General features: G+C 43.1%; 1 protein-coding gene across 2 annotated transcripts in view; it reads left to right on the top strand.

Moving 5' to 3' along the window:
* Window positions 1-14,046, top strand: part of LOC118794241 (NACHT, LRR and PYD domains-containing protein 12-like) — a 52,002-nt gene extending 37,956 nt beyond the window's left edge. The window contains exons 12-16 of one of the 2 annotated variants that reach the window (XM_036552452.1): window positions 6,787-6,960; window positions 10,531-10,584; window positions 11,232-13,137; window positions 13,346-13,496; window positions 13,867-14,046. In XM_036552452.1, the coding sequence (XP_036408345.1) occupies window positions 6,787-6,960; window positions 10,531-10,540 (184 nt within the window). In that variant the 3' untranslated portion in view covers window positions 10,541-10,584; window positions 11,232-13,137; window positions 13,346-13,496; window positions 13,867-14,046. The remainder of the gene's footprint in view (window positions 1-6,786; window positions 6,961-10,530; window positions 10,585-11,231; window positions 13,138-13,345; window positions 13,497-13,866) is intronic. The other variant, XM_036552453.1, reaches the window with a different exon arrangement.
* Window positions 14,047-26,693: the final 12,647 nt, after the last annotated feature.

Raw genomic sequence — 26,693 nt, 5'->3', positions numbered from 1 at the left:
TCTCTTTTGTGTTTTTTTATTGCAAGCAAAATAAATGAAGATATTACTACCAAAACATTTGTAATTGCAATCATTTTCTGGGAGAAATTGAGCATTATCTGACAGAATTGCAGGGGTGCCAATACTTTTGGCCAGCACTGTATACACTCATACACACTCCCTCTCTCTCTCTCTTTCTCTCTCCGTCTCTCCCTCTCTCTCTCTCTCCCTCCCTCTGTCTGTCCTTCTCTCTCTCCCTCGCCGTCTGTCTCTCTCCCTCTCTCTCTGTCCTTCTCTTTCTCTCTTTCCCTCTCTCTCTCTCCCTCTCTTCTCTCTCTTCCTCTTCTGTGCTTCTCAAAAAAAACTCAAAAAAATGCTTTATTGGCATGACATATTTTAAAATATATATTGCCAAAGCATAATAATAACAACAATTAGTCATAACAATAACAAATGATAATACAAAAAAAGCAAAAAATAAAAACAGTACAGTAAAATTAGATTGAAGAGTCGCTGTTGTCTCTCATTCTGTGGCAGGTAGACACGTACTTTGCGGCCAAATTTACACAACATCCCTTCTCTCCAAGAAGGATTTGTAATAGCTGTGTTTCGGGCAGGGTTGGGAAGTTTGGGTATTGTAACTGGAATTTTGGAAAGTAGGTTTCTCGAATTACTTGGTATTTCTCACATTCTGTGAGAAAATGCAGCTCTGTCTCGACCTGCTGTTGGTTCCAGTGTGAGCACAGCCTCTCCTCTTTGGCCAGCCAAGTCTGCCTGTGTCGACCGGCCTCGATGGCAAGGCTGTGCTCACCGAGTCTGTACTTCGTGAATGTTCTGCTTTTGTAATTTTTCACTGTGGTCAGATAGTCTGCCACAGTGTATTCACGTTTTAGAGCCAAATAGCATGTTAATTTGCTTTGATTTTTTGTTTGAATTTTCCAATGGGAAATATAATTTTGTTTTTGTTGTGCTATAATTTGGTTGACTCTGATTGGTTCTGTTGGAGTGGAGCTGTCCTGAGGCTGCAAGGTATTAGTTGGGGTTAGTGTTGAACTCAGCCTCAGGACCAGCTGGCTGAGGGGGCTCTTTTCTTTGCTCAACTCTTGGCATTGCAGGGCTTTGTAATGGTATGAGTGGGGGTCGCTGGTTTTTAGGTGTTGCCAAAATTTAACGGCTCTTTTTTGAATGTTAATGAGTAATGGATATTGGCCTAATTCTGCCCTGCAGGCATTGTTCGGTGTTTTCCTCTGTACATGGAGGATATTTTTACAGAACTCTGCATGCAGGGTTTCAGTTGGGTGTTTGTCCCATTGAGCAAAATCTTGCTTTGTAAGCGGACCCCACACTTCACTGCCATATAGTGCAATTGGTTCAATTACAGCTTTGAATATTTTGAGCCATATCCCAATTGGTATATCCATTTTAATTTGTCTCTAATTTGGCATAGTATGCCCTGCGCCCTTTTTCTTTCAGTTCATTTACAGCCAGGTTGAAGCTCCCTGTGGAGCTGATCTTAAGTCCTAGGTATGTGTAGCTTGCAGTGTGCTCAATGTTTGTTGTCCCTAATGTAAATGTATGTCTGATGTCCTGAGATCTGGATCTTTTTTGGAAAATCATAATTTTCATCTTTTTTAGATTTACTGCAAGGGCCCAGGTCTTGCAGAAATGTTCCAGCAAATCTAGATTCTGCTGCAACCCGTATGTGGTGGGTGACAACAGAACCAGATCGTCTGCATAGAGCAAAAATGTGATCCCCTTATCAAGTAGCGTGAGTCCAGGGACTGGTGATTTTTCCAACATTGTGGCCAATTCGTTAATGTAAATGTTGAACAGCGCTGGGCTCAAGCTACATCCCTGTCTCACCTCACACCCCTGAGTGAAGAATTTTGTTTGTTTGTTTCCAATTTTAATTGCACAAATATTTTCTGTAGAAGCACTGTAGAAACAAAAATAGTTAGGTACAGTATATTAACGTTATACTAGTAGCTAGTATACTTAGCTAACATTAACAGATAACGTAGTTAGCTAGCAAACTAAATGTTGTTGTGACAGGGTGTGCTGTTGGGTGATTTTGTGCTATTACTTTTGACTTGGGTAACATTAACTGTTCTTGTTCTTCTCGTGTTGGCATTATACCTGTTGGCCAAATATGAGGAGCATTAGTAATTCTTCCAGGATTGCCAGTTTCAAATCCCATCTGTGTGGCTACAGCCTAGGTTTACTGTAGTTAACATTACAATCAAGAGCGTCTAAAGCATGCTGCAGTCTGCCAGGTACAAAGGAACATGATGGACAAACTGGATCTCAAGGTAATAATGTAGAGCATTTGTGTGTATCAGTGAGAGGTGAAGACATGTTTTTGGGTCATACACATGAACTTGTGGGTGCATGTAATAATATGGGAGGGGAAAGAAGACAGAGACATGGGGCCATGTTGAGGTAGAGAAAGAAATATGTGTTGATTTAAAGCTGTTGTATAGAGTAAAACTTAATTTATTGTGCTGTTGCTTTTCCATCTGGTAGAAAAAAAAATAAAATGGCCATGATACAACATTTATCAAAGCTAAGTGATGTGCATGTTTGTATCAACACCAGTTATATTATGAGATTAATTGTTTAAAAGTTAAAGTGCTATGATTTTACTGATAATTTCTCACCTTTTATTGTGTTCATAGTATATTGTGTAGAATTTCAGGAAATGCAATGAAAAATTCCAAAATTTTCTGGGGTAGGACCCCCAGGCTTCCTGCCAAATTTATGTCCCCTCCACTTTCCAAATCAAACCGACACCCTTGGTTAAAGGCCTGAATGATCCAGATGACAGAGCACATTTTTCATTAGTAAGTCACTATTTTAGGAGACACTGGGGTCAGCATAGAGTCTGTGTGTCTTTTAGGGATGCAACAGTACATGGTATGTTGTCGAACCATTCGGTACGCCCCATACGGTTCAATACGCACACGCTGCAGACTACACACACGTTGTACATTCAGCTCCACAGAACATCTCTGGAGCCTGTAAGAATTTCCCTGGAGCCTATCAGCCTACGAGCTGGAGAAGAGAGAGGAATCTAAAAACAAATATTCTTGCGTACGGTCACACCGGTGTGATTTGCCGTTTAGCACGTATGCTAAAACCGGTGCGATTTAGGGATGAAACGGTTACCGGTTTCACGGTAAACCACGGTAAAATTCCGAATGGTTAGTATTACCGTTTCAAATTTCAATTACCATTAAAACCGTGGTTGATTACCACGCTAAATCTCACGTTAAATACTGCCTAGCATCAACCAAAGTTAGCAAGTCTCCCAGACGCAGGTGCACAGGTGCAGCATTCAACGTGTGTTTGTTTTGTGTCAGTGAAAACATGGCAGGAGGCAGTGACAGCACTCCGGAGATTTTTCAACGGTATAAATTTTCATGCCGTTTCATCTCTAGTGCGATAAAAACACTAGATTGGAAAAATTCTAGGAATTAGAGGAAACAGCGATTTAACATTAAAATAGCAAATACTAACTGAAAACCATGAAAAGCTTAATAACGCTAATGAAAACATAACAAACCATGTAACGTAACAGTCACGCTACATAGCATAAAAATAAGTTACTATGCAAAAGGGTTAAAAGTTCAATAAATGCATGATGTTTCCAAAGTCAATGAGTAATCGTGTTAAATAATCTTGATTATGGTTTTTGCCATAATCGAGCAGCCCTACTTGTCAGTCATGCTGCCATTTCTCTGAATGAAAAGTTTTATTTCTCTATAGGCTAAATAAAGAGTTCATTGTTTAAGGGGTGATGTGTTTTTGTTTTTTCTTAAATATAAAGATACCGAAACCATACAGTTACCGTGGCCCAAAAACCGCGATACATACCAAACCGTGGGCCCACTGTACCGTTGCATTCCTAGTGTCTGTATCCATATAAATTGGATTATTGTACAGGATATATTGATTATATATAATAGTTCTTTAGATCTTTTCTCACCAGGAGGGGAATATATCTTGCACATATGGAGAGTCACTAACACACAGTGCAATCACAGGACAAAATGTCCACACGTATTGCACAAATCACACGGGCTGCACACACAAAAACAATAATCCGTCCAGGAATATGTAACAGTAGAGCAGACATTAGGAGATGCAGTTCAGCAGCTGGGCACTAGAGGGGGTGAATGAGGGAGCAGCTCTTTTTGCTTTCAGTTGTTGGGGCTGGTAGTGACGGCCCGGGGGCAGGATGGTGTATTCTGTGTGCAGGGGATGTGATGGATCAGCAGTGATCTTCCTGGCCAGAGATGGTGTATGATGTTCAAGGTGATGGGTCATACTGGAGATGGTTGTATGTTTGTTGTGATGGAAGAGGATTGGCCTAGATGGAGCAGGACATACTGTGTTCTGTCAGACAGAAAGTCCTTGATCCAGTATTATGACTAACTACCCATGGCTCGCAAACAAATGATGCTAAACGGTTGCAAAAGGGGAAATTGCTGGCCAAACATAGTTGCATGGGTGAAAATGTGGTTTATTTTTAACAAAAAGCCTCACAGACAGTGGTAAAATCACATGGCCTGCTTATATTATATTAAATTATTGGCATTTAGCAGATGTTTTTGTCCAGAGTGACTTACATTGGCTACAGTTTTTAAAATGTTATCCATTTATACAACTGGATATTTACTGAGGCAATTGTGGGTTAAGTACCTTGCCCAAGGGTACAGCAGCACATCAGTGGGGAATCAAAACGGCAACTTTTTGGTTACAAGTCCTGCTCTTTACCACTATGCTACACTGCTGCCCCCTTTTTGGTTGTCGCTCCATATGGGATACAGTGGTATAGGAGAGAAAGCTCATTCAGGTCAGAGTGTGAGGTACGTAACAGCTAGAATGCCAGCCAGACAGATAACTTCCTTTCCCTTTCCAGACATCAATCTCTGTTGCTACAGATTTGGGCAAGTGCTCATACATCATATACAGTTTTATTTCTGCTCTTGGCATTGTATGGAAATAGATGGAGTAAGCTACGTAAGTGCATGGTTAAAGGTTCACTGGCTGGGTAGAGCCACAGGGAGAGAGAGAGAGAGAGAGAGAGAGAGAACAGGGTGAAGGAGAGGAGTGATTTTCACTGTGACTGGGAGAGCGCAGAGATCTTGTGAAACAGCTACCAAATCTACTGCAATCAGATGAAAGATTTCAACCACAACCTGTTGGGATGGATGCAGTTTAAGGTGACAGGTGGAGGAAAGAGGATCTTGGCAGGTGACCTCGCAGTCACCAGTTTCACCTGTGATGGAGCATCAGGATGTGTAACAAGCTGATCCTTATGAAACTGTAGAATGATGGAAGGGTTTAAAGAGCAAATTATAAGTAAAATACACACATCACATTGAAAACAATACTGCATGATCATCTCACCTTTTGACAATGTGTGTGTGTTCTCATCCAGGTTAATGCATCCTGATACATTTTTTAATAAGCCTTAAACCAGAGTGACTTCCTAATGAGTGCATCACTATGCTAAGAGTAGTTAACACAAAGTATTTCAGGAGGTCAGTAAGATACTGAGTTAAGTGCTAAACTAGTCTAGAGTGCTTTTTTTTTTAAATAGGATAGATAGAGAGGAAGGTAGACTAGAGATACAGCTGGAAAAGATGAGGTTTCAGCTTTCTGAAAGGCACCCAGGGAGTCTGTTGTCCAAATCTCGGCAGGAAGCTCATTCCACCAGTGTGGAGCCAGTACTGAGAAGAGGCGGGTTCAAGAGATGCTGCCCTTGTATTTTGGAACAAAGAGGCGACCCGAGGTAGCAGAGTGCAGCACTCTTACGGGCTTGTAGGCCTTAAGCATGTCCTGTATGTTTAGGAAAGCTGATCTATTAATTCCCTAAAAGGTTAGTAGCAAGGGCTTCATCCTTGTTGCAATCGGTAGCCAGTGGAGTGGCTTGCTCGGGGAGGTTGAACGACAGTCGGGAGGCTGCGTACTGGATAAGCTGCAGCGATCAGATAGCATACGCCGGGAGCCCGGCAAGCAGCAAGTTGCAGTAGTCTAGATGTGACAGGATGAGACTATGGATCACAACTTGAGCTGTGTATTTGGAGAGGTATGGTCTGATCTTCCTAATGTTGAATAACAGCAATCTGCAGATCCTAGTTGTGGCTGCAATGTGCATGTGTATCTTTGAAAGATAGATTGCTGTCCAAGGTTACCCCTGGGTTTTTGGCAGCTGTGGTTGCCATTACCTTTGCATTATCAACACAAATTGAGAGTTTCCTCAGAGGGGCCAGGTGTGTATGTATGCTATAGACTGTCTCAGTCTTGTCGATGATGTTGATTAATGATGTTGTCCACTTGGGAGATGGAACACAAACTCACGATCATTGACAGTGTAATACTCTGACTGGCATGACAATGTGTGAGTATTAATTTCATAAAAGGGTTTTGCAGAAAAATGGTTTGCTTTGAAATGTCATGCTGTCTTGCTAACAGGTGGCTGATGAGGGTGTTTTGCCTTAAGCGCAAAGCTGGCATAAAAATGCTACTTTTCACCACATCACATCCTCACCTCCAGCACAGCACAAATGGTGTGATTGTTGAAGGAAATGACCATCTTTGCACAAGAAAGGCACTTCTCACGCAGGGCTGGTTTTTCACATCACATGTATAGCAACTCTGTGATTACATGCACTTATGTATTCTCAGTACCATACAATCAGAAACTAAAATGAAATTAGCTACTACAACACACTAGCACCAGTAGGGGGCAGTGTTGAGTCACCCTGGTAGAATGAGGAGTTCTGGTTTCCCTCTCTGCAGGCTGAGGCAGTGTGGAATCACAGAGAGAAGCTGTGCTTCTCTGGCTGCAACACTGCGCTCAAACCCCTCACACCTGAGAGAGCTGGATCTGAGATACAATAGCCTGCAGGATTCAGGAGTGAAGCTGCTCTCTGCTCTACAGAAAGATCCACTCTGTAAACTGGAGTCACTGCGGTAAGTACAGAGTGTGTGTTTCTATTTCCATTTAAACTGGAGACACTGCGGTAAGTACAGAGTGTGTGTTTCTATTTCCATTTAAACTGGAGACACTGTGGTAAGTACAAAGTGTGTGTTCGTATTTCCATTTAAACTGGAGAAACTGCAGTAAGTAGAGAGTGTGTTTCTGTTTCTCTTTATAGGGGTTTGATATCTAAGAGGAAGAGTGTTCATTGTACTTTCAGATGTAACAGATGAGTTTCCTATCAGTGAGAAAATGTTTTCCATGCAGCCAGTCTGTGAGGCTTTTATTTTATAGATAAAATAAACGGGGTTTTATTGACAGCATTGAAAGAACTGATGATTATATACGTACAATAATACACACTCCCCCCCCCCCCCTTTTGTCTCTCCCTCCCTTCATCTGTCCCTCTCTCTCTCTGTCCTTCCCCCATTCTCTCTCCCTGTCTTTCCCTCACTTTCTCCCTGTCCCTCTCCCCCCTCTCTCCCTCCCTCTCTCTCCCTCTCCCCCTCTCTCTCCCTTTCTCTCCCTCTCTCTCCTTCCCTCTCCCTCCCTCTCTCTCTCCCCCTTTCTCTCCCTTCCTTTCCCTCCCCCTCTCTCTCACCCTCTTTCTCTCCCTCCCTCTCTATCTCTTTGTCTCTCTCCCTCTCTCTCTCCCTCTCAAATTCAAATTCAGTTTCAAAAGTGCTTTATTGGCATGACAAATAGGCACTCATATTGCCAAAGCAATCATACAGAACAAGAAATCAGAACATTTACCAAACATATACAAGAAATCAGAACATATACAGGTGCAGTATAAGAGACCGGTACTGAGACTGGTAATCAGTTACCAGTAGTACTTATTAATTATTTATTATTTAACCATTGTTATTATTAATTATTTTATTTTATTTTATTTAAAGTAGTAGGGTGGTTAGGACGACTCTATCTGTGTGAGTGCATGTGTGTGCATGTGCATTTATGAGTCTGTGTGTGTGTGTGTGTGTATCTGAGTCTGGTCTTGGGCTTCTTTGTGTAGAAAGTAGGAAATATGTGTGTGAATATGTGTATCATTCAGTGTCCCTCAGATGGTGGCAGGTGAGAACATATTGTGCAGCTATAGTACAGCTCTCCTTGCCTTCACCCAGTAAGTAGGGTAGTTTACTGTGTTTTTGTAGAGCATCAAATTTGGGGTGTTTTTCTTTAAATTTTGGGAAGAAGCAATTACAGATTGATTGGAATGTTTTGCACTCTGTTAAAAAGTGCAGCTCTGTTTCAACTACATTGTCTTTGCACTGCTGACACAGACATTTGTCTCTTGGCAGCCAAGTTTTTTTGTGTCTGCCAGTTTCTATTGCTGAGCGGTGCTCACTGAGTCTGTATTTCGTCAGTGTGTTTCTCAAATTTGTTTCTTATATTTTAGTTAGGTTATCTGCTAAGATATATTCTCTGTCTTGAGTCAAATAGCATTGCATCTTGCTTTCTGATTTTGTTTTAGATTGCCAATAATTGTTTTTTAGGTTTGAGGAAATTTTTTTAAGCAGAATATGTTGTGTAGTTTGGACCTTGTCTTGTGCCTTTAAAGTGTTGGTATGTGTTGGTGGAACAGGATGGCTGAAGACCAGGTTGGTAGGAGAGTTCTTATCTTTGCTCAACTCTTGGTATTGCAAGGCTTTATATTGGAAAGAGTGTGGGTCGCTGAGTTTTAGGTGTTTCCAGAATTTGATTGCCCTTTTTTGAATTTTCATCAGAAGAGGATATTGGCCTAATTCTGCAATGCCCTGCATGCATTGTTTGTTGTGTGCCAATGGACTTTTAGGATGTTTTTGCAAAACTCAGTATGCAGGGTCTCAATTGGATGTTTTTCCCATTTATCTACTTCCTGACTTGCAAGTGGGCCCCACACTTGACTACCATAAAGGGCAATTGGTTCTATCACTGATAGCCAAATTCGGATTGGAATTTCGAAAGGAATTTGTCTTTTTATGGCAAGTAAAGCCCTGCGTGCCTTGTCTCTTAGTTCCTTCACTGCCATGTTGAATGTTCCTTTACAATTGATTCTAAGGCCTAGGTAGGTGTAATCAAGTGTATGTTCAATTTCATTTGGTCCTAATCTAAATATGTGCTGTCTTCCCTGATATCTGGATCTTTTTTGCAAGATTAATATTTTAGTTTTGTTCATGTTAACTGCCAGGGCCCAGGTGTGGCAAAACTATTAAAGAAGAGGGGCTCCTGAGTGGCTCAGTTGGTAAAAGCCCTTGTTGTCAGGGCTCCGCCCCCCTAGCTGTGGTGTTTTTGTTTTTCCCTGTCCATGTGCTTTTTATTTTTCCTTGTGTTCCAGCCCCGCCCCGCTCCCCGCCTGGTCCCCGCCCACCTGATTGCCCCATTACCTTCACCTGTCTGCCTGCCCACCTGCATCTCATCTCTTCATCAGCCCAGCCCTATTTCTACCCTGCTTGTTCCTGTCTTGTTTGCCAGTTCGTCTCAGCGTTTTCGTACCTGTTTCGTTCCCGCAATTTTTTGGATTTCCGTATTCTCCGTGCCTGACTCTGCCTGCCCTTCGTCTTCGTTTTCTGCCTGCCGTTTTGTCCCTTTGCCTGATCGTTTGCCTGCCTGGTTCCTGATCCTGCCTGCTTCTGTTATTCGACCCTGTTTTTGTCCACGGACTGCCTTCTGGTTTTTCGACCCTGCCTGCTTTTGTTTTGCAACTTTCCTGCCGTCATTTATAATCCCACCTGCAACCTGAAGCTCTCTTGGTCTGCGACTGAGTCCCTGCCTGAGCCCTTACACTTGTTCTCAGTGTAGACTGAGCGCTACGGCCCAGGTTCAAACCTGACCGTGTCATTATCCGACAGTGACCGGGAGCTCACAGGCGGGACACATTGGCTTCATTCCGCCAGGGATAGGGGTGGGTACGTCGGCAAGGGCTTCAGTCCCGTTAGTAACAGCGACCCCTGCTGGTCATGGAACACACTAATATCCTTTTACTGTGGTCCACGTGCCATAGCTGCATACAAATTGTCTTCGTCCTGCTCATGTCTGTGCTAGCTTAGCTTGTGGATCGCAGTGTGAAAAGAAGCAGCGGCTGACATCACGTGTCTCGGAGGAGGGCACGTGCTTGTCCACGCTCTCCCGGATTGACAGTGGGGGTTGTGCAATGGGACAGAACATCAATGATGACAAATTGGACATTCCAGAATTTGGGGAATTGGCCATTCCAAATTGGGGAGAAAATGGAAAAAGGGGAAAAAAATTCCACTCACCTGTGACTTCATTTCTGAATGTAAGAGTCTACACCCGCCACATCTGAGGGAGTCAGAATACAGATGGCTGTTCATTCATTGCTGATTGGTTGTAAACACAGGGATGTCAGTCTAATACATCTGCTTTCATTGAATGCTCTTCCTGGACTGTGACACAGATGACATCTGTTACCAGCAGTAGGAATTGTGTGCGAGTGTGACTGTCCCTGTGTGGATCCTGACAGTGTGTGGAGCTCTCCAATTGTCACAGGGCTCTGAGTTTCCACACTGCACTTCATGGACAGACTGTGTGTCTCACTCCATCTCTGTCTGTTCCTACAGGTTTCGCTAGTACTGACTCCAGAGCAAAACTACAGTTCACAAGGGTGTAGAAATGTAAGTCAGATGGGATTCATGTTAAATGTGTGTCACGTTTCTATTTTTCACATGCTTAAATAGTGTCAGTGCATAAAATCCACTCTGTAGGGAACAGAATGAGCACAGCCTGTTCTTTCTGTGTCAACCTGTATCAGTGAGACCAGCCTGTGTCAGTGAGACCAGCCTGTGTCAGTGAGACCAGCCTGTGTCAATGGCCTGGCTGTGCTCACAGAGTCCTGACCCTCTGTTAAAAGTAGTGAATCAGACCCTTCCATACAGAACAGAAGAGCCCAAACCTGAAGTGTCTCTTTCTGAAATCTGACACATTGAGTCCCCCTCCTCTGTCAGACAGGACCAAACTCCTGCTGACATTCATAACACACCTTATATGGGCAGTTAGTTTATACACTCTGGCAGCTTTATCTGCAAATACCGCTTACAGATCAGTTTATAATAAGCCAGTTAGAGTTAATCTGTTAAATGTGTACGTTTAATATGTCTGATGTTCTATGTTAAGTACATAGAAATTGAGTCAATCAAAGTCAAATCGAAGTGGTCTTACTTTAGCTGCTGTTCTAAGTGGGTTGTCTCTGTGTGCTTGACTGAATTGGACTCCTGGTTCTGATCCCGTGGTGGAGACGTCTCTTTGACTCTCTCTCCTACAGAAACCTCCCTCTTGTCAGCAAGATGTGTGTCAGCTCAGACTGGAGCCCAGCACAGCACACAAGGAGAGCTGTCTCTGTCTGAGCAGGACAGGAAGGTGACACGGGGGAGAGAAGAGCAGCCATGTCCTGATGGCACAGAAAGATGCAACTGCTGTCCCCCAGTTATCAATAATGGAAGCAATGTTTAACATGTCTTCACATATTCTAATCATAACACAAATGTTGTAAATGCAGACTTTTAATGATCTAACAGCCTTTTACTGTGTTTTTTTGGCACTCACTCAAATTAAGGGGCAAAGTACAACAGGCACCTTAGTCAAATAAAACTGGGTTCCAGTGTAAATGCAGATGCCACTAATCTCACCACAGGTGGCTGCTTCTCCTGACCTCTCTGCTCTGGGCTTTGGCTCCACGTCCTGCACAGAACCAGACTCACTTCCTGGGCACAGAGATGCTTCAGATGAGGGAAAATATCTTTCACAGATACTGTGTTTGGAATATGCAAAGTGACAACCATTCTGACGTTGAAATGATTTACTTACAGAAGCATGTTTTAAAGCTTTTAGCATCTTTTTGTGTGTATTATTGTATTGTCAAGTTGTAAATTGTATTTTGCTGATTCTTTATTTTTTGACCGGCTGGGAAAATTAAATGTATCAGTATTTTTGATGTTTTCACGGCATATTCAATAGGGGATGTTGTATCACTTTTTATACACCCATCACAGTTATTATCATATTAATCATGATTAATGTTATATTAATCACAGTTATTGACATGGATTAACTGGAGTTATTGATATATCAGCCATTTACTCTATCGCTACTATGCATCTGGAGGTCTGGAAGTGTATAAGGGAGCCAGACAATCCAATATGTTAGCCTTAAACAATATATATACATCCTTTTATACTTTGCATGCATGTGAGTAGAGTCTAAAAAAAGAAGGATCAGAAGTGTAGTGTGTGGGAAGGTATGCAGCTGTGAGATATCTCTAAGTAGAACCGAGAGGGAGTAGAGAAGAAAAGAATTCTACATGTGTGCTGTAAGTTACACAGTAAGGCCTGTGGTTGGGGAGGAAAATGGGAGTTAGACACTGTCCAGACCCAGAAGGACCTTGAGTGCAAGATAAAAATAATTGGACTCTGTGAGGAGGGGGTTGCAAATATTGGGACTCTTTGTCTGTTCAGTGCTATACAAAAGACTGCTTAGTGCCTTATGTTTTTTGAGATGCTCTCCCTGATGCTGCCTAGTGTGCATGTATGAGACTATCTCCTGCAGATCTGCAATAAAAGTGGCCTCTGCTTATTATTGTATGGTGTTGTGTTCCGTCTGCCTAATTTTTGAACCCGCTGTGATTTATTAACTGGCATTGATTTTATAACTGTAAATTCAATTTTTCAATCGGCAGTCGTCCTGTCATGCCTGTATCTATGTTTAGAATGTACACGAGACTGCCTGTATCTTTGATTAGAATGTACCGGTAGGCTGCTCGAGATGGACAAGCCATAATATCAACGGCTCTCACAGCATAATATTGACGGTTCTCTCTGGACAAAAAAAGACGGGCGTACTATTTTAGCCACAAAGAGTTGGAGGCATTAATCGTGTCAGTGGAGGAGAGGAAACACCAACTTTTCGGGAAGTTTTCTTCTAAATTATCATCCCAGGATAAAGACTTGAAGTGGCAAGAGGTGGCGGGTGCAGTCACATCTGTGTGCGGAGTTTTGAGGACTGCGGACGCAGTTTAAAAAAAAAGTGGTCTACCATCACCAGCAAAGCAAAGAAGAGGGGTGCTTTATTAAAAAAGGACCAAGGGAAGACAGGTGGAGGCCAGCCAGAGGTGAAGCCACTGGCTGCCTCAGAGGAAAGGATCCTTGCCGTGATGGGAAAGGTCTACACGGAAGGTAGGTTAACATGGAAATTAACATTAGCTAATACTAACTTAACTAGCTAAAACGAGAATGCTAAGTCAGGCAAGCTAGGCTTAACATAACAAAAATTGCCATATAAGATGAATGGATGTCCATTGTTGATACATTGTAGCTAGCTAACAACCGAAAGCAATATGAGCTGTGAGTTGTAACTTAAAGGATGTCACTTATGTACCACAAGGGATCTCCACTGGCTCAGGTCGGACTGCCAGAGCCAGCTTTGCCTCCTGAATCATTGACAGCGTCAGTTGAGCCAGAGGTCATCCTAACGCTGGTGTCAAGTTGTGAGGACGATGGGACATTGCCACCACCAGTTGTACTTCTATCACCTGGTAAGCTGGTTTTGACAATAATGACTAACTCTAAATTCTTTGACAATGTGTTGTTCATAAAGCAGGGTGGGAAATAAGCACCAGCCACCAGCCAAATGCTGGTAAAATATGAAAATGGCTGGTAGATTTCAGACACAAAATATTGATTTACTATTCAGTGGCTGGTGAATTTGAACACTTATATGTCAGTGGCTGATAGAGGTTCACATTTTAAAAAGTTAATTTCCCACCCTGTCATAAAGTGTGTTGGGCTATCTGCTCCTAACTGCATTTGATTGGCTCTCTAGACCATTGCACAATGACAATAATGTTGAATATAGCCTAGGTCTATCCCCATAACCTAATGTTGCATTTTTTCTCTTCTCTATAGCCAAAAAGAAGAGGACTACCCAAGAGCCCCGCAATAAGACTGCCCAGGAGGAGCTCCTCGACTTGGAGAGGGAGAAGGTGCTCCTGATGAAAGCACAACTGGCAATAGAAAAGAAGAGATTGAAATTGGACAGGGAGAAATTTGAATTCATGAAGGCACATTGTAAAAGACAGGAAGCTAGAGGGCGTGACAATTTTGATTTATTTGAAATGTACGATAAAAAGATGAAAAATAAGAATATATTTTGTATAGACATTGTATTGTATTGATTAGTTAATATATTTATTTATTCTTCCTGAATTAACTGTTTTAAATCAAATGAAAGTTCATTGTCTGTCTATGTTTCTAGTCTAATTTACTTAATTATCCTATCTAGTGAAATATGTTTCTATTAAGTTGTTTCTGGTGTTCCTGCCAGTCTGTGTACCATCATTGCCTTCCTCCTCATCTTCAACCATGGCAGGGATGTTATCGGGGTCTGGAACATTAGCCATCCTGCAAATATTGTACAACACTGCAGCGGCTTTTATGAACATCACCATCTTCTCTGGGGCATACTGCAGCTATCCACTGCTCATATCATGGCATCGCCATCTACAATAACAAGAATTATTATTATTGTTTATAGTATTAATAGTGGTAGGGTTAGTAGTACTGTTAGTATAATTACTATTATCATGATCGTCATTGCAATACTTTCAGGGCATGTTTTATTAGAAATTATTTGTGTAGTCTTGGGGGTATGCTGGGTATAAAGAGTATACTCCTTTTCTGGGCCTTATACTGATTTATTAGCTTGATCACTGTTGAAATGTATAGGGCACTGTACCCTCTTCTTCAGAGGCAGTATGCCCATCTCCTCAGAAGTACCCTCTTCTACAATTAAGACTACATCACCAGTAGTGATGTGTCATCAGTATTTGCCTCACCTTCCTTTCCAGATGCCATACAGCCTCTCCTGTCTGCTACGGCACTTCTTATGAGCCACATTATATTTCCTCTCTGCCTCTGTCTGCTCATTACTGACTGGTGTCATCATATAGGGTTTCAGAGGGTATCCTGAATCACCCAAAAGCCAGTCAATTGCCCTACCCTCACTTAGGTAATCACGTAAGTGTTGATGTCACTGTAAATGAGCACAAAGCAGTAGTCTGGCTCTGCAAATCAAGACTCTTAAGTGCATGCAGTCTATGCTGAGTCCTAAGAATGTCATCATACTATCTAAGTAGGTTAAGCAATATTTCCTATTAGGGTCTATAGGACCTACCTGGTGTTGAAGATGAATGAATCATGGGTGAATCCAGGCCACTTTGCCACCAAATGTCGTATGACCATGTTTTGGTCCCCGATGGCCTGCACATTAATGGCATGAGAGCCTTTACAGCTAACAAAAGCTGGCTCATCAGGTCCACTCGGCGCTTTGATCGGAAAAAGCGAACCATCAACAAGCCCAATTACTCTCGGCATCCCGCTCTGTCTGAAAAACTCCTCCTAAATCTGTAGTACCTCTTCTCCTTGTGGGAAACATATATATTGCGGCGCCAGATTACAGATCGCTTGGGTGACCTCTGTGAGGTTGCGTGAGATGCAAGACTGTGATGTTAAAGACAGATCTGCAACCTCAGTCTGGAAGTCACAAGTAGCAAAAAAACAAAGTGCATTTGTGATCTGTACAACCACTGGCAGAGCCCCGTGCCTCCTTGGAGGCCTCTCCAGAGCCAGACATAGCATGTCGATCAAATTCAAAATTAATCATCTTGGCAGTCGATATATACCCATTAATACATGGTCCGGGAAATTTAAAGCATCATCATACGGTTTGAGTAGCCTTTCAATCGTTATGTTTCTGTGTTCATGTTCCTCATCTTCATTGCCATACAGACCTAACAAGAGTGCTGCTGCCATTTTTGGCAGTTATTTTGAATTTAGGACAGGGTCTATGCCATCCTAACTTAGGATTCGTAACTTGGGAAATCCCTTAGTTAGGACGGTTCTGTAATAGCTAAATTCCTATCTTAAGAAAAGATAGGATTTTTTTCTAAATGCAGTTCGGAAACATGTTTCTGTAATACCAAAAATCCTAAATGTCATCCTAAACTGAAATAAGATAGGATTTCAGACTTAAGAAGTTTCTGTAATGAGGCCCCAGGTGTGTAACCAAACTCCTGCACACCAATGCTGTTTCTATCAGACTGTGTCATAGCCTCTGTGTGTGTGTGTGTGTGTGTGTGTGTGTACATTGGTGTCCCAGTGTAATTCGATTGAATCACTCCATAGCGGCTGTTTTCTGTTTTCTTGGGACTGACAGGGATAGAGAATGTGAGCGAGAATGAAAAGAACGTGAGTCAGAGCTGATGCTTAAAGATGGAGAGCTTCACTGTATCTGCCACAGCTCCATCACAGAGGCCTGGCAGGAGCCCTTCACGCCTCCATCACAGAGGCCTGGCAGGAGTCCTTCACGGCTCCATCACAGAGGCCTGGCAGGAGTCCTTCACGGCTCCATCACAGAGGCCTGGCAGGAGTCCTTCTCAGGCACCATAGCTGTGCCTCTACCAGCAGAGACTCTCATCACCAGGGGCTTTAGCTCCCTGCTTTGGAGAAGCATGTCTCTGGCATGTCACTCCAGCATACTGGAGAAGGAGAGAGAAAGAGAGAGAGAGAGAGAGAGAGAGAGAAAGCCCCAGGCTGTTCTGTTGACTGGAAATTTCACCTCCAAATTATCTTTTTATCCAGGAAGAGGCTACTCCTGAGAGCTCTATACTGTCATGTGATGTGACAAGAAAGTGCAAACAACAAAGGAAAGATACATACCAGACTTTCCGGTTGCTTAGAGAAAAACAAAACAAATCATGACTGCTACACCTAAAAGTCACCTTGAATGATAGGTCATGTCATGCTTAGGACATCCAAATGGCACTTGCTGCTAAACTTCATGTTGGTACAGTGTGAGAGAGAAGAGGGTGAGGAGGACAGCTATGAAAAAAATGAATAAATTAGGGAGAGTAAAATATGGGCCAGTGGAAACCAAACGTCAAACATGATTACACTGAATGTATTCCTCTTTCGTCAGGACTCTGGGACTTGATTTAAAATGTCGTTTTTAAAAGATTTTGCTCAAAAGTACTCTGGATAAGAAGCTCATTCAGACACAGTGGGATGATGTCCTATTGTGAATAGAGTTGCACCAAACATATCAGGCGAGTGGTTCTCGAAAATACATACATCTGTGTAATAAATAATCGGATTACACCAAGAATATAATTTTAACCAGTGTGTGTCAACCTTTGACCGTGCATATATGAAGTAAATATTTGTCCTTCACGAAGGGTAAATGCCCACACACATTATAAATATCCTCACAAGTAGTTTAATTTAATAGGACCTCCAAGGCTTAGGTGTGAGGGAATCTTTAAATGCTGACAGGTGATTTGTCTCGACTGGATTGTTATTCAAATCAAATTATCGAACGTCAGCGGTAAAGTAAAGCAACTAGAGCCAGTATTTTTGTATTTGTAGGTTTTATACTGCCCTCTTGCGGTGGCATTGGTGCTCTCAACCGTTCTCTTTTACCAGAATCACACCTTACAAAAGAAATATACAACATTTCATATAACATCCTCAATATGTGAACACTACAGTTATTATGTTTAAATTTTTATTATTGTTTTGCAGTCAATAGTCCCCAGATCTTTCATAATATGGAGTGGAAACGTGCCGTAGCCCGTATAATTTAGCCAGGGGCTATGAGGCTGTATCCAGCACAACCCTGCACAGGGCATAGGAGTCAGGCAGTGTCAGGACTGAAGTGCAGTATTACATTCATGCATTTTATTGAGTGAAAACAAGCACAGTCTGCACCACCAGGTGGCGCTACAGAAAATACCTATACGCAACACAAATCGAACATTTCTATCGGGTATTCAAAAGTGAACAGAACAATCAAAAGCGGGGGGAAACTCCAGTCTCTTGTCTGCACCTCATCTCCGGAGGAACACTGGCAGCTACTGTGGTATCCTTCCAGGGAGCAACCACCTTCAGGTTCTCATGGCTGTCCCAGACACAGGTGCAGGTGTCTTCCCCGGTACAGTAAAGCACAGGTTTAGGACCTCCACGCTGTTGTAGCTCTGCTAGAATGAATGCTGCTAAATGGACCAAAATCTTAAGCTGCTGCCAAACGGTGGATAGCCCATGTATACGGTCAGGATGTAGTCAAAGCAGCGCACATGCTTTAAGCCTGATGCAGCACCATACTGCGGGATGAAAAACCGAAAACCTGTTGAGTTGATTGTTTTGTTTTACGTAACTTTATGGACTCGATTGCTATCCAAGATCTCCGAAAAATGGTACAAAACGTCCGTGCCCTTTCCTTGCTTTACGGGCTCATACACACATTCGCCATTTTATCGATCAGCTGCTTACCGCAGCTGGTTTGATAGACATAGCAACACGGTCCATTCACGGTCTTATTTATATGCAACCCGACTAGCTGGAATTGGGTTTGAGCTTTTGGTCTTGGAGGTTCTTGCCAAAGTTCATTGCATACGTGGCCACGGCATATGAAGACAAAATCATAATGGTGCTCCCCACAAACTGCGAGGAGGCGCCGCGTGGACCCATCCTCAGCACCCTTCGTGGGAAGTCGGCCTCTGCCGTCGCGCTGGCAACCGTCTGCACGATAGGTTTCATTCCCGTTCTTCGCTCCAGGCACAGAGTGTGACGAGACTTTACACACCGCTTGCTTGAGGCTTGAGCGATGCTGACCGTATTCCCCGACTTTTTACGCACGGTGCTTTCTGCTCATACACGAGTTGGTAGGCTATGGTGGGAAGGTATTTGACCTGTTGTTTCGATAGCTGTTCCTCCTTTGGTCGTTCGTGGTCACTCCAGGAACCTTCTCATAATGAACCCCTTGCCTTGTTCTCACAGTGCATCCTCAAGTTAGCTAAGCTCCCTGCTGCGTCATTTGTATTGTAAGTAGTCTATAGCACTTGCCTTAACCTAAAGGTAAATCCGATAGCTATAAAGTTAATCGTATTAGAGTTTAATGCTGTGTATGACCCTTACTGTGCCATAGAGCTACTTGTAAATAGTGAGATACAAGAGACAGGAATACTGGGGTTCCATCTATCTTGCCGGCTTTACTCGTGAGCGTGTGGAAACTCCGATTTTCCTTAAATTCTCTGTGTGCCTCGTAACGACGCTACACCTATTTAGCTATCAGCCATTGCTTTTGTGATTTTTAAACTAAGAGGCGAACGCCCCACAACACTTACAGGACTACTAGAGATAAGAAAGTAAGCAGTCCTGCAGAAACCAGCAGAACCCTACGTTAACCAAAATGTATTCAAGCATACTGCCTCGTACGTGACATGAATCATACAAGAGCATAACGCCAATGTGCTCCTACAGCCAGCGCGTGGCAATGGCTGCATATATGCGAGGCTTCGCCGGTCCAGCGACTCTGAAAGGCGGGGAAGTTTGGGGACTGTGTGTTTAAGGAGCTATTCCTGACCACGTATTGCAGAAACAGGGCTTAGTTGTATCAGGAAATGAGCTGTTTTTGTGGTTGCCGTTCACCTTTCAGCACCAAGGACAGTGGCACGACACCCAGAATAAATCCAGTAGGTCACGTAGGCGGGCGCGAATCTCATTACCGGATGCCGTTGCTTTATTCCTTCAACAGAGCCCCAGTTCTCTGTGTTGTTGGCATAATTAGAACGTACTTCTGACATTCACTTCGAGCATAGTAAGGAAATAGACAATAACTTACGTCCATTGCTCGGGACGACCCATTCATTCTGCTTCATTCATATAATGTGCCAAAGAATATAAATTTAAAGCAAATATCTCGAGCGTTACTGATTCCACACATACACCAGTGTCAGGAACACAGGGACAGATAGGGTCTGGTTCCTGAATGGATTAATGGGGTGGATTACATCTTGATAAATCACACAGAGAAGTTTTCAGATAAAGGGGTGTGAATAAAGGGGTATCTCTTGAATCGAGGGTAACAAAACCTCGGGTTGAAATAAAAATTTCAAGTCGTCCTAAAGGGAAAAAACACTTTCTTACAATATCATGGGGTATTACTCTGGAAAGGCTTGGTACGGTTAATAACGATGACCTAGATTATGCTCTACAGTTTGGGTGTCTCTTCTCAGCCTCTAACGGCATGTAGGAGCGGCCTCGGTGATGTCGTTTCGGATAGTATCGCACTTTCCTTCAAGATGACTCCGTGGTTTTATCTGAATCCAATTTTAGATGTTTAACTGGCAGCATCGGAAAGATTAACGGCCACAGTACACAAACTGCTGAGTCATGGTACTTTTTTTTTCCACGAGCTGGTCGGTAGGTAGGCTGTTAGAGGTAGGGGGAGACGAACACCCCTGTACAAGACTGTGTTTGTGCAATAACTTGCTTATGTGGCACCTCGACATCACTTCCCAGGAAAGGCATGCAAGATTCACAACCAGCGCTGATGTCGTCGTCGTCCTCCCCCCGGCCATCCATTCATTCAACGGTGAAACAGCTTTGCATCAGTTCAAACTTCTCTTAAAGATCATAGGCATAAATCATAGTGTTACTTCATGTCATTTTGTACACAAAGTTTATCATTCCTAATCAAAGGTCATTTCCGGGCCCTCCAAGGTGGAGAGTTTTGTGCATTAAAAACATTATGGGAAGTGATCTTAAATATCTTTGTAGAAAAACTGCTGGCAAGTGACACATCTGTAAAGTTCCAGTGCTTACGGTCTGACTGTCTGAGTTAGACAGTAAACCGATTAGGGACAAGACTCAAGACAGTTCAGTTCTTGCACTGGTTTTCGCAGCTGCTCACATACACATCACCCAGACACATAACTGTGACCCTTTGACTCCGCTGATGGGATTAGCAAGGCAGGACACACAAGCAGCAAGTTACCTGGGGGGGGTGTTTGGTTGCAGGTGCCCCTGCGGCCTTCATCTCGGTGGCTGCCTTAAGTGGAGCAGCCTGGGCCGCACCATCAGGTCTGATCCCAGCAAACCATATGGCAGCTGACCTCCCTGTCATGGCCACAACGTTTGTTTATCCTAGTCCATTGAAAAAAAAAATCCTACAGCTGCTTACAGAATATAACCGGGTTTCACATATAAACAAGAGAGCAAAGTCTTCACAAGGGCTACCTTCTGAGTGCTTTAGAATTCATTGGATTTTCCTCCCAATATCAAGGATCCAGTGCCACTGGATTCTGCCTTTGGTTTGACAATGAAAATTTTGGGTTTCTAAACCCTCTTCTGCTGTATAATAGACCCCTTGTATACCAATTGGTCTCCTACATTGTGGTCTGGATCCACACTCACTGATTGCACTAATAGATCATGCCTCATTGAAAGTTTTGGATCTATATTTTGCACCTCCCTGTTAGAATTATGCTTGCAACTTTATTGTACTCACCCTCTCAGAGCATGTGCCTTTTCTGTGTTGTGTGTTTTAATACAGCCAAATTTCTGGTCCAAGAGGCATTCAGTCTGTGATATCTGCGTAGGCTGTAATATTCAGCAAAATACTGTATTGCAAGCTTCCAGTGGGTGCTGAGAAATGAATCTCACATTAATAATCACACTACATGCAGCGAATAGAGCTATCTAAAGGAGAGTTCACAGATTTACATCACAACAAACAGTTACAGTTCCTGTAACTCACCCCACAATAGCCACAGAAATGTTCCCAACTCTTTATCCCTGTGGTATGTTTTGCTTTGGGTCCCTGACAATTCAAACTGTTGCAGTATTTGTAGTTCTCTATTTCACCTTTTCCCTCCACAGCAGGTGGGAGGAGAACATGGTTGGGGGATCCCCACTGTTAGTTTTGGACTGGAACTTCAGAATTGCTAAGGCCGCTCCTTTTCTAGGTTGACATGATGCACAGTCTAATCATTTGGCTGCATTATGTGTGAGCAATTGGGGTCTTGGTCCTTGCACAGTCTTACAGCAAAAAGGCAGTGTGTCAGTTGGGATTCAAACCCGTGACCCTCAAAACCACAGTCAAGCACTCTGAAGGTTGACGCCACATGCTTGCTGTGCCTGGAACCAGCACAGATTAATCAGGGGCAATGTTCTGGTCCCAGCCCGCACCACCTGACACTGTTTTTTCTGCGTCTGGGTTGAAGTGATCTTGGAGGGACCCCAGAAGGGTTTGGCTCTGGTCCCAAATGCAGGGTCTGCCTGATTTTTGGTGCAGAGATGTGATCCTCTCACCGTGATCAGAATGACTTACCAGTAGTTTGCCAGTAGCTGGAGGCTACATCTGTTTCACACCCCGGTATCCCCGCCCGGCCCCGCCCCTAAGCCAGCCTCTCTGCTTGTGGGAGTGGCTTCGGTGACACCTGCTCCTGTGGCCATGAACATGGTGATCCGGGATTACACGACGACAGAGTGTGACCGTATAGCAACAGCAACAGTGACATCACCAGCAGGTGCTGAAGACTCCACGGGAAAAACAAAACACAGACACAGCCTGTCCGGGAAGTCCTTATTTAGCTTTAGATGTTTTGTGTTGCTCCCTTAAGCTTTGCTACAACTGTTTTTAGCCCTGTTCTGGGGTCAGTGAAAAGACCAATATCCCACTGGAGCACAGAGCATATGGTGAGCACAGGGCATCTGGAGATCAGATAAATAAAACAGGGTTTGAGCATGGAGTATTTTGTGAGGAAAACATAGTTTTGAAGTCAGTGCTGTACAGGTGCTGCTCTAATCAGCACTGAATGAGAGCATTGAGACCTCTGCTTCTTAGAGGGGACTTAGAGGAGAAGCTGAATTTAGAAACAGCATAGATTGAGTAGGAACACCGAGCAGGGATTCGCTAAAGTCAAGTAATGAAACAGCAGCAGAGCACAGCATGGGATCACTGACACTAACAGAGCCATGCTTGTAGAGTCACAGTAAAAATAATTCAATTTACTGTTATCAGACGGTGCCGTAATAAGGGCCTAAAACCCTAAAGAACTCTATTATTTTCTGGCACACAATTTTTGGGTGCAATCCAGATCTGCTCCAATCAACGAATTGCATGTGCACGGCAAAACACAAACCATGATGAAACCCAGATGAAATTATTTTTCAACCAGGCATGAAATGATGAGAATAAGATACGAGTTGGAGGTTGATACCGTTTTGATGTTGTATAATCCCTCCTACTCTGGGATATCTGTCTCCTGTGCTGCAGAAACTGCTCCTTGGCTTGTTTGCCAGTGTTGCCATTTTCTTCTTGCAAACAAGAAAAGCACTTATCTAACTGCATGCTGTAGGCCCTGTGATTGCCTGAACTGCAGCTGGACAAAATCACTGAAACACTGTGAAGCCGGTACCAGTAAAATGCTCTTCCACTGTCGCCATTTACTCTTATTCATTAGGAAAAGAAGGATGCATACATTAAGCACTGATGCAATCTGCCAGCAAGTCTTGAGATGCTCACCCCTGCAGAATAATGTAAAAAAGAGCCATTAATTATCCATCGCGGTTCTGTAAAAGACACCAGGCCAATGTTATACTAGCTGTGGCTGCTTTCTGCCCTTAACATCATATCTGGAATCAGCTTGCCCACCCCCAGTCCAAAGTCCAACCAATTAATTTAAAAATTCAGCTCTGATCTAAGATCAGTTGCTGGAGACAACAGGGGAAAGCATCCTGTCATTGAAGTCACCCAGACATCAACAAGACCCTCTGCGCATCCGTATTGATTTGTTGAAAGACACAACATGCACTCATCATGGCTGTCCGCAAAAGTCCTGTCTATTCCACACTTAACTGCCATCTCAAGGCAGAAGCCTTCACACGACACAAGAAAACTGTATAGATGGGTTTCTGTATCTTAAACCTGATTTAAAATGAGCTTCAAATCAGTCTATATGGTCTTCCTGTAATATGATAATTCACCACAGGGGGGCGCAAACGTGGTTCACAGAAATGTGCAGTAACACCATAATGACAAATGCATTTTGCAGGAATCTACAATTTAAAAAATATGAGTTATATTCAGATAACTGTGCACATTACTGTCATGACTGCCCTAAGATGCCAGTAGTTTTGAAACTAGAATTTCTGTCCTCTCTGCCTGAGCGATCAGAGAGAATGAGATAAAGCGACAATCCAAGCAGACCTCGAGCAAGAGATCCTCTCTAACACACGCAACCTTAAATCTCCTCTTGAGACATCAGCCCTGCGGGGAACAGTCTGTATAAAAGAGGGAAATAACAGTGCAATGGAAAAGTAACGGATGTCACACAGGGCTGGGAACAGGGTGGGGGGAGGGACAGGGGTTAAATAAGTGCAGCCTGAGGAATTGTTTTTGTGAATGCACCAGTGGTAGTCAGTAAACTCCATGTATGTAATGCAGAGGACTCACCTCCGTTCGCTGATTGTCCTGCAAATAGGCAGAGAGTTTACATCTGGGGTTAAAATAGCCCTTGAACTGTCTTTGATTGTTCTGTACGATTAGCAAGCATTCCCATTTTAGAAAGAGTCTCTCCCATTAGCGAATCACTCCTTTCTACCTGATTACATCGCGCTGTGACTATGTCACCTTAGTGCACTCTGCACTATCAAGTTAATTGCTATGAAACAGAAAGCAACAGATTTTATGTAAGAAACTGATCTCTGATCGCTCAATGTCATAACAGTCTCTTTGCAATGATTAAGATTATTTGACATAGACAAAGGTACTGTAACAGCAAGCACAAAGAAGTAACTAAGCGCCTGTAATCTGTGAATGGGACACTGCCTACTTTTGCAAGCTTTATAATCATAAAACATGAAAAGCATGTACAGACCAAGTCTATCTTTTAAGATCTCTGATTGGCTCTTCCCTCCTCAGTCACTACTGGAGTATACCCAGCCCTCCACCCTCCCCCCCTGGTTTTGGCTAGAATCCTCATCTCCTGTGAAGCTCAGACTCTCGTCTGTGTTCTCCGTGAAGGCGCCCCTGAGAGTTGCTGGCTGCTGCCGCGAGTATTCAGAAGCGAGTCTGCCAGGCTTAGAGCTCTTCAGCTCTGACCCACTTCTGCGCTGAGAGGAAGTGTGGACGAGGAAGTGTGCACTGTAACAAACACGGGAATGTAAGCAGTCAAGAAGGTGCTGTATGCCGCACTTGCAGTCCGTAACCCTTGTATTTATGTCGCGTTTGGTTCTTTCACTTGTGGTCTACTCCACTTTTAGCTGCTAATAGTCTGTACAATGTGCTAAGTGTGTACTTGTATATAAGTGGCTGTTTATGTGTCTTGAAATGCCTTTAGCTGCCGTTGCATCTGGTAAACTTGTTGACTGTTGTGTTCTCCATATTTATTTGTGTCCCTGGGAGCACTTCTCCAAGATGAGTGGAGAGAGCAGATTTGCTTATGTAGTCCGGGCTGAGGTGGGCTGCTTAAGTGGTCCAACCCAAGGTGTGTTACGTAGCCTGGCTGGAGGTGTGATGGTATGGGCTGAAACACAGCATGGATAGAGACTACAGCTGGCTTTTAATCATGGATCCTTAGCTGCATACTGCAGAGCTGAAGCTTTCAGTCCTACGCACAGTACCTTTCCACTGTCAAAAATGGGTACCCTTGCGTTTATGCAAGACATGTGCATGTCGCCTGTGTTTGCACCCTCCTAGCACAGAGGAACACGCATGATGGATCGCCCTGTTCACCCAATATGGGCCCAACAATGGCCTGCATGTGACCATGACCATGTCTGCTTGCCGAGCGGTGTGTCCAGCCCTTCATCTGAAGCACAATCCGACTTCCCCCAGAGAAACAGATTCTCTTGTGACATTGTTTATACATTGAGTGTAAGCATTGCTATGAGCAAACAGATACTGAACTCAGTCATGTGAAAAAAGGACCCCATTATTCATGCCACTGAGTTCTGCTGCACCCTACCATAGGGCGAGGAGTGGAATGGTAGGGAGCAAAGGAGCACTAGCCAGAATTTTACTCTGGTTCTTTCTGCCATTTTCCCTGCTGCCTTTGGATTTCTGGCTTCATTCAGAGATGACTCAAATAATGTGTTTTTTTCCAAACACTTACAGTTCCCAGTCTGACATATTGCAAACACATCCAGAATGCTGCAGACCCTTCCAGAACACTGCAAATCATTTCAGAATGCTGCACATCATTCCAGATTGTTACAAATGCTTCCAGAACACTATTTATTATTATTATTACCACCTCCTTATACCTCCTCACTTCCTTTGATCCAAATAAGGATTCAACAACTAACATTACAAATGTAGTCCATTAATTTATGTGGTTGATTTTTTCTGGCTTTATATGCTCAAAATCCTAAATACAGTGTGGGCTTACATAAATACATGCTGCATATATTTGAAACTGCATTAAGTGCTGTCATTTCCATATCTGATCTTATGCATATATTGTAGAAAATACTGTAAAAAGCATGTTTTGCGACTTTGCAATAACTGTTGTCATTTTTTTACATATGTAAAAATTTTAAAGATATATTTTAAGACATTTTATTCTGGTTTTGGGTGCGCATTTCTGACTACATGTACGAAGACTCATTTTCTTTTAAAGCATAATCAGTAACGAGAATAAACTTCCTTTTGATATTAAAATAAAACAGCTACTCGGATTCCCGTAGGCAGAGATAAATCCTGACCCCAATCCCATACGGTCATGGGCTTTTCATGATGTCAAATAAGAATAGGACATGAACGCTGCTTCTTTGCCTGAAAAATGCTTCGCCAGTAATTTGCATTTTTCTTTTTCGTTTTTTTCCCCTGCCTTCCATTTTCTTTTGCCTTCACACTTTCACCGCTTCATGCTGCTAATAAAACTGAAGAAACT

The sequence above is a fragment of the Megalops cyprinoides genome, chromosome 19 (genome assembly GCF_013368585.1).
Source record: "Megalops cyprinoides isolate fMegCyp1 chromosome 19, fMegCyp1.pri, whole genome shotgun sequence".
Taxonomy (NCBI): Eukaryota; Metazoa; Chordata; class Actinopteri; order Elopiformes; family Megalopidae; genus Megalops; species Megalops cyprinoides.
This window is presented reverse-complemented; position numbering and strand designations above follow the sequence as displayed.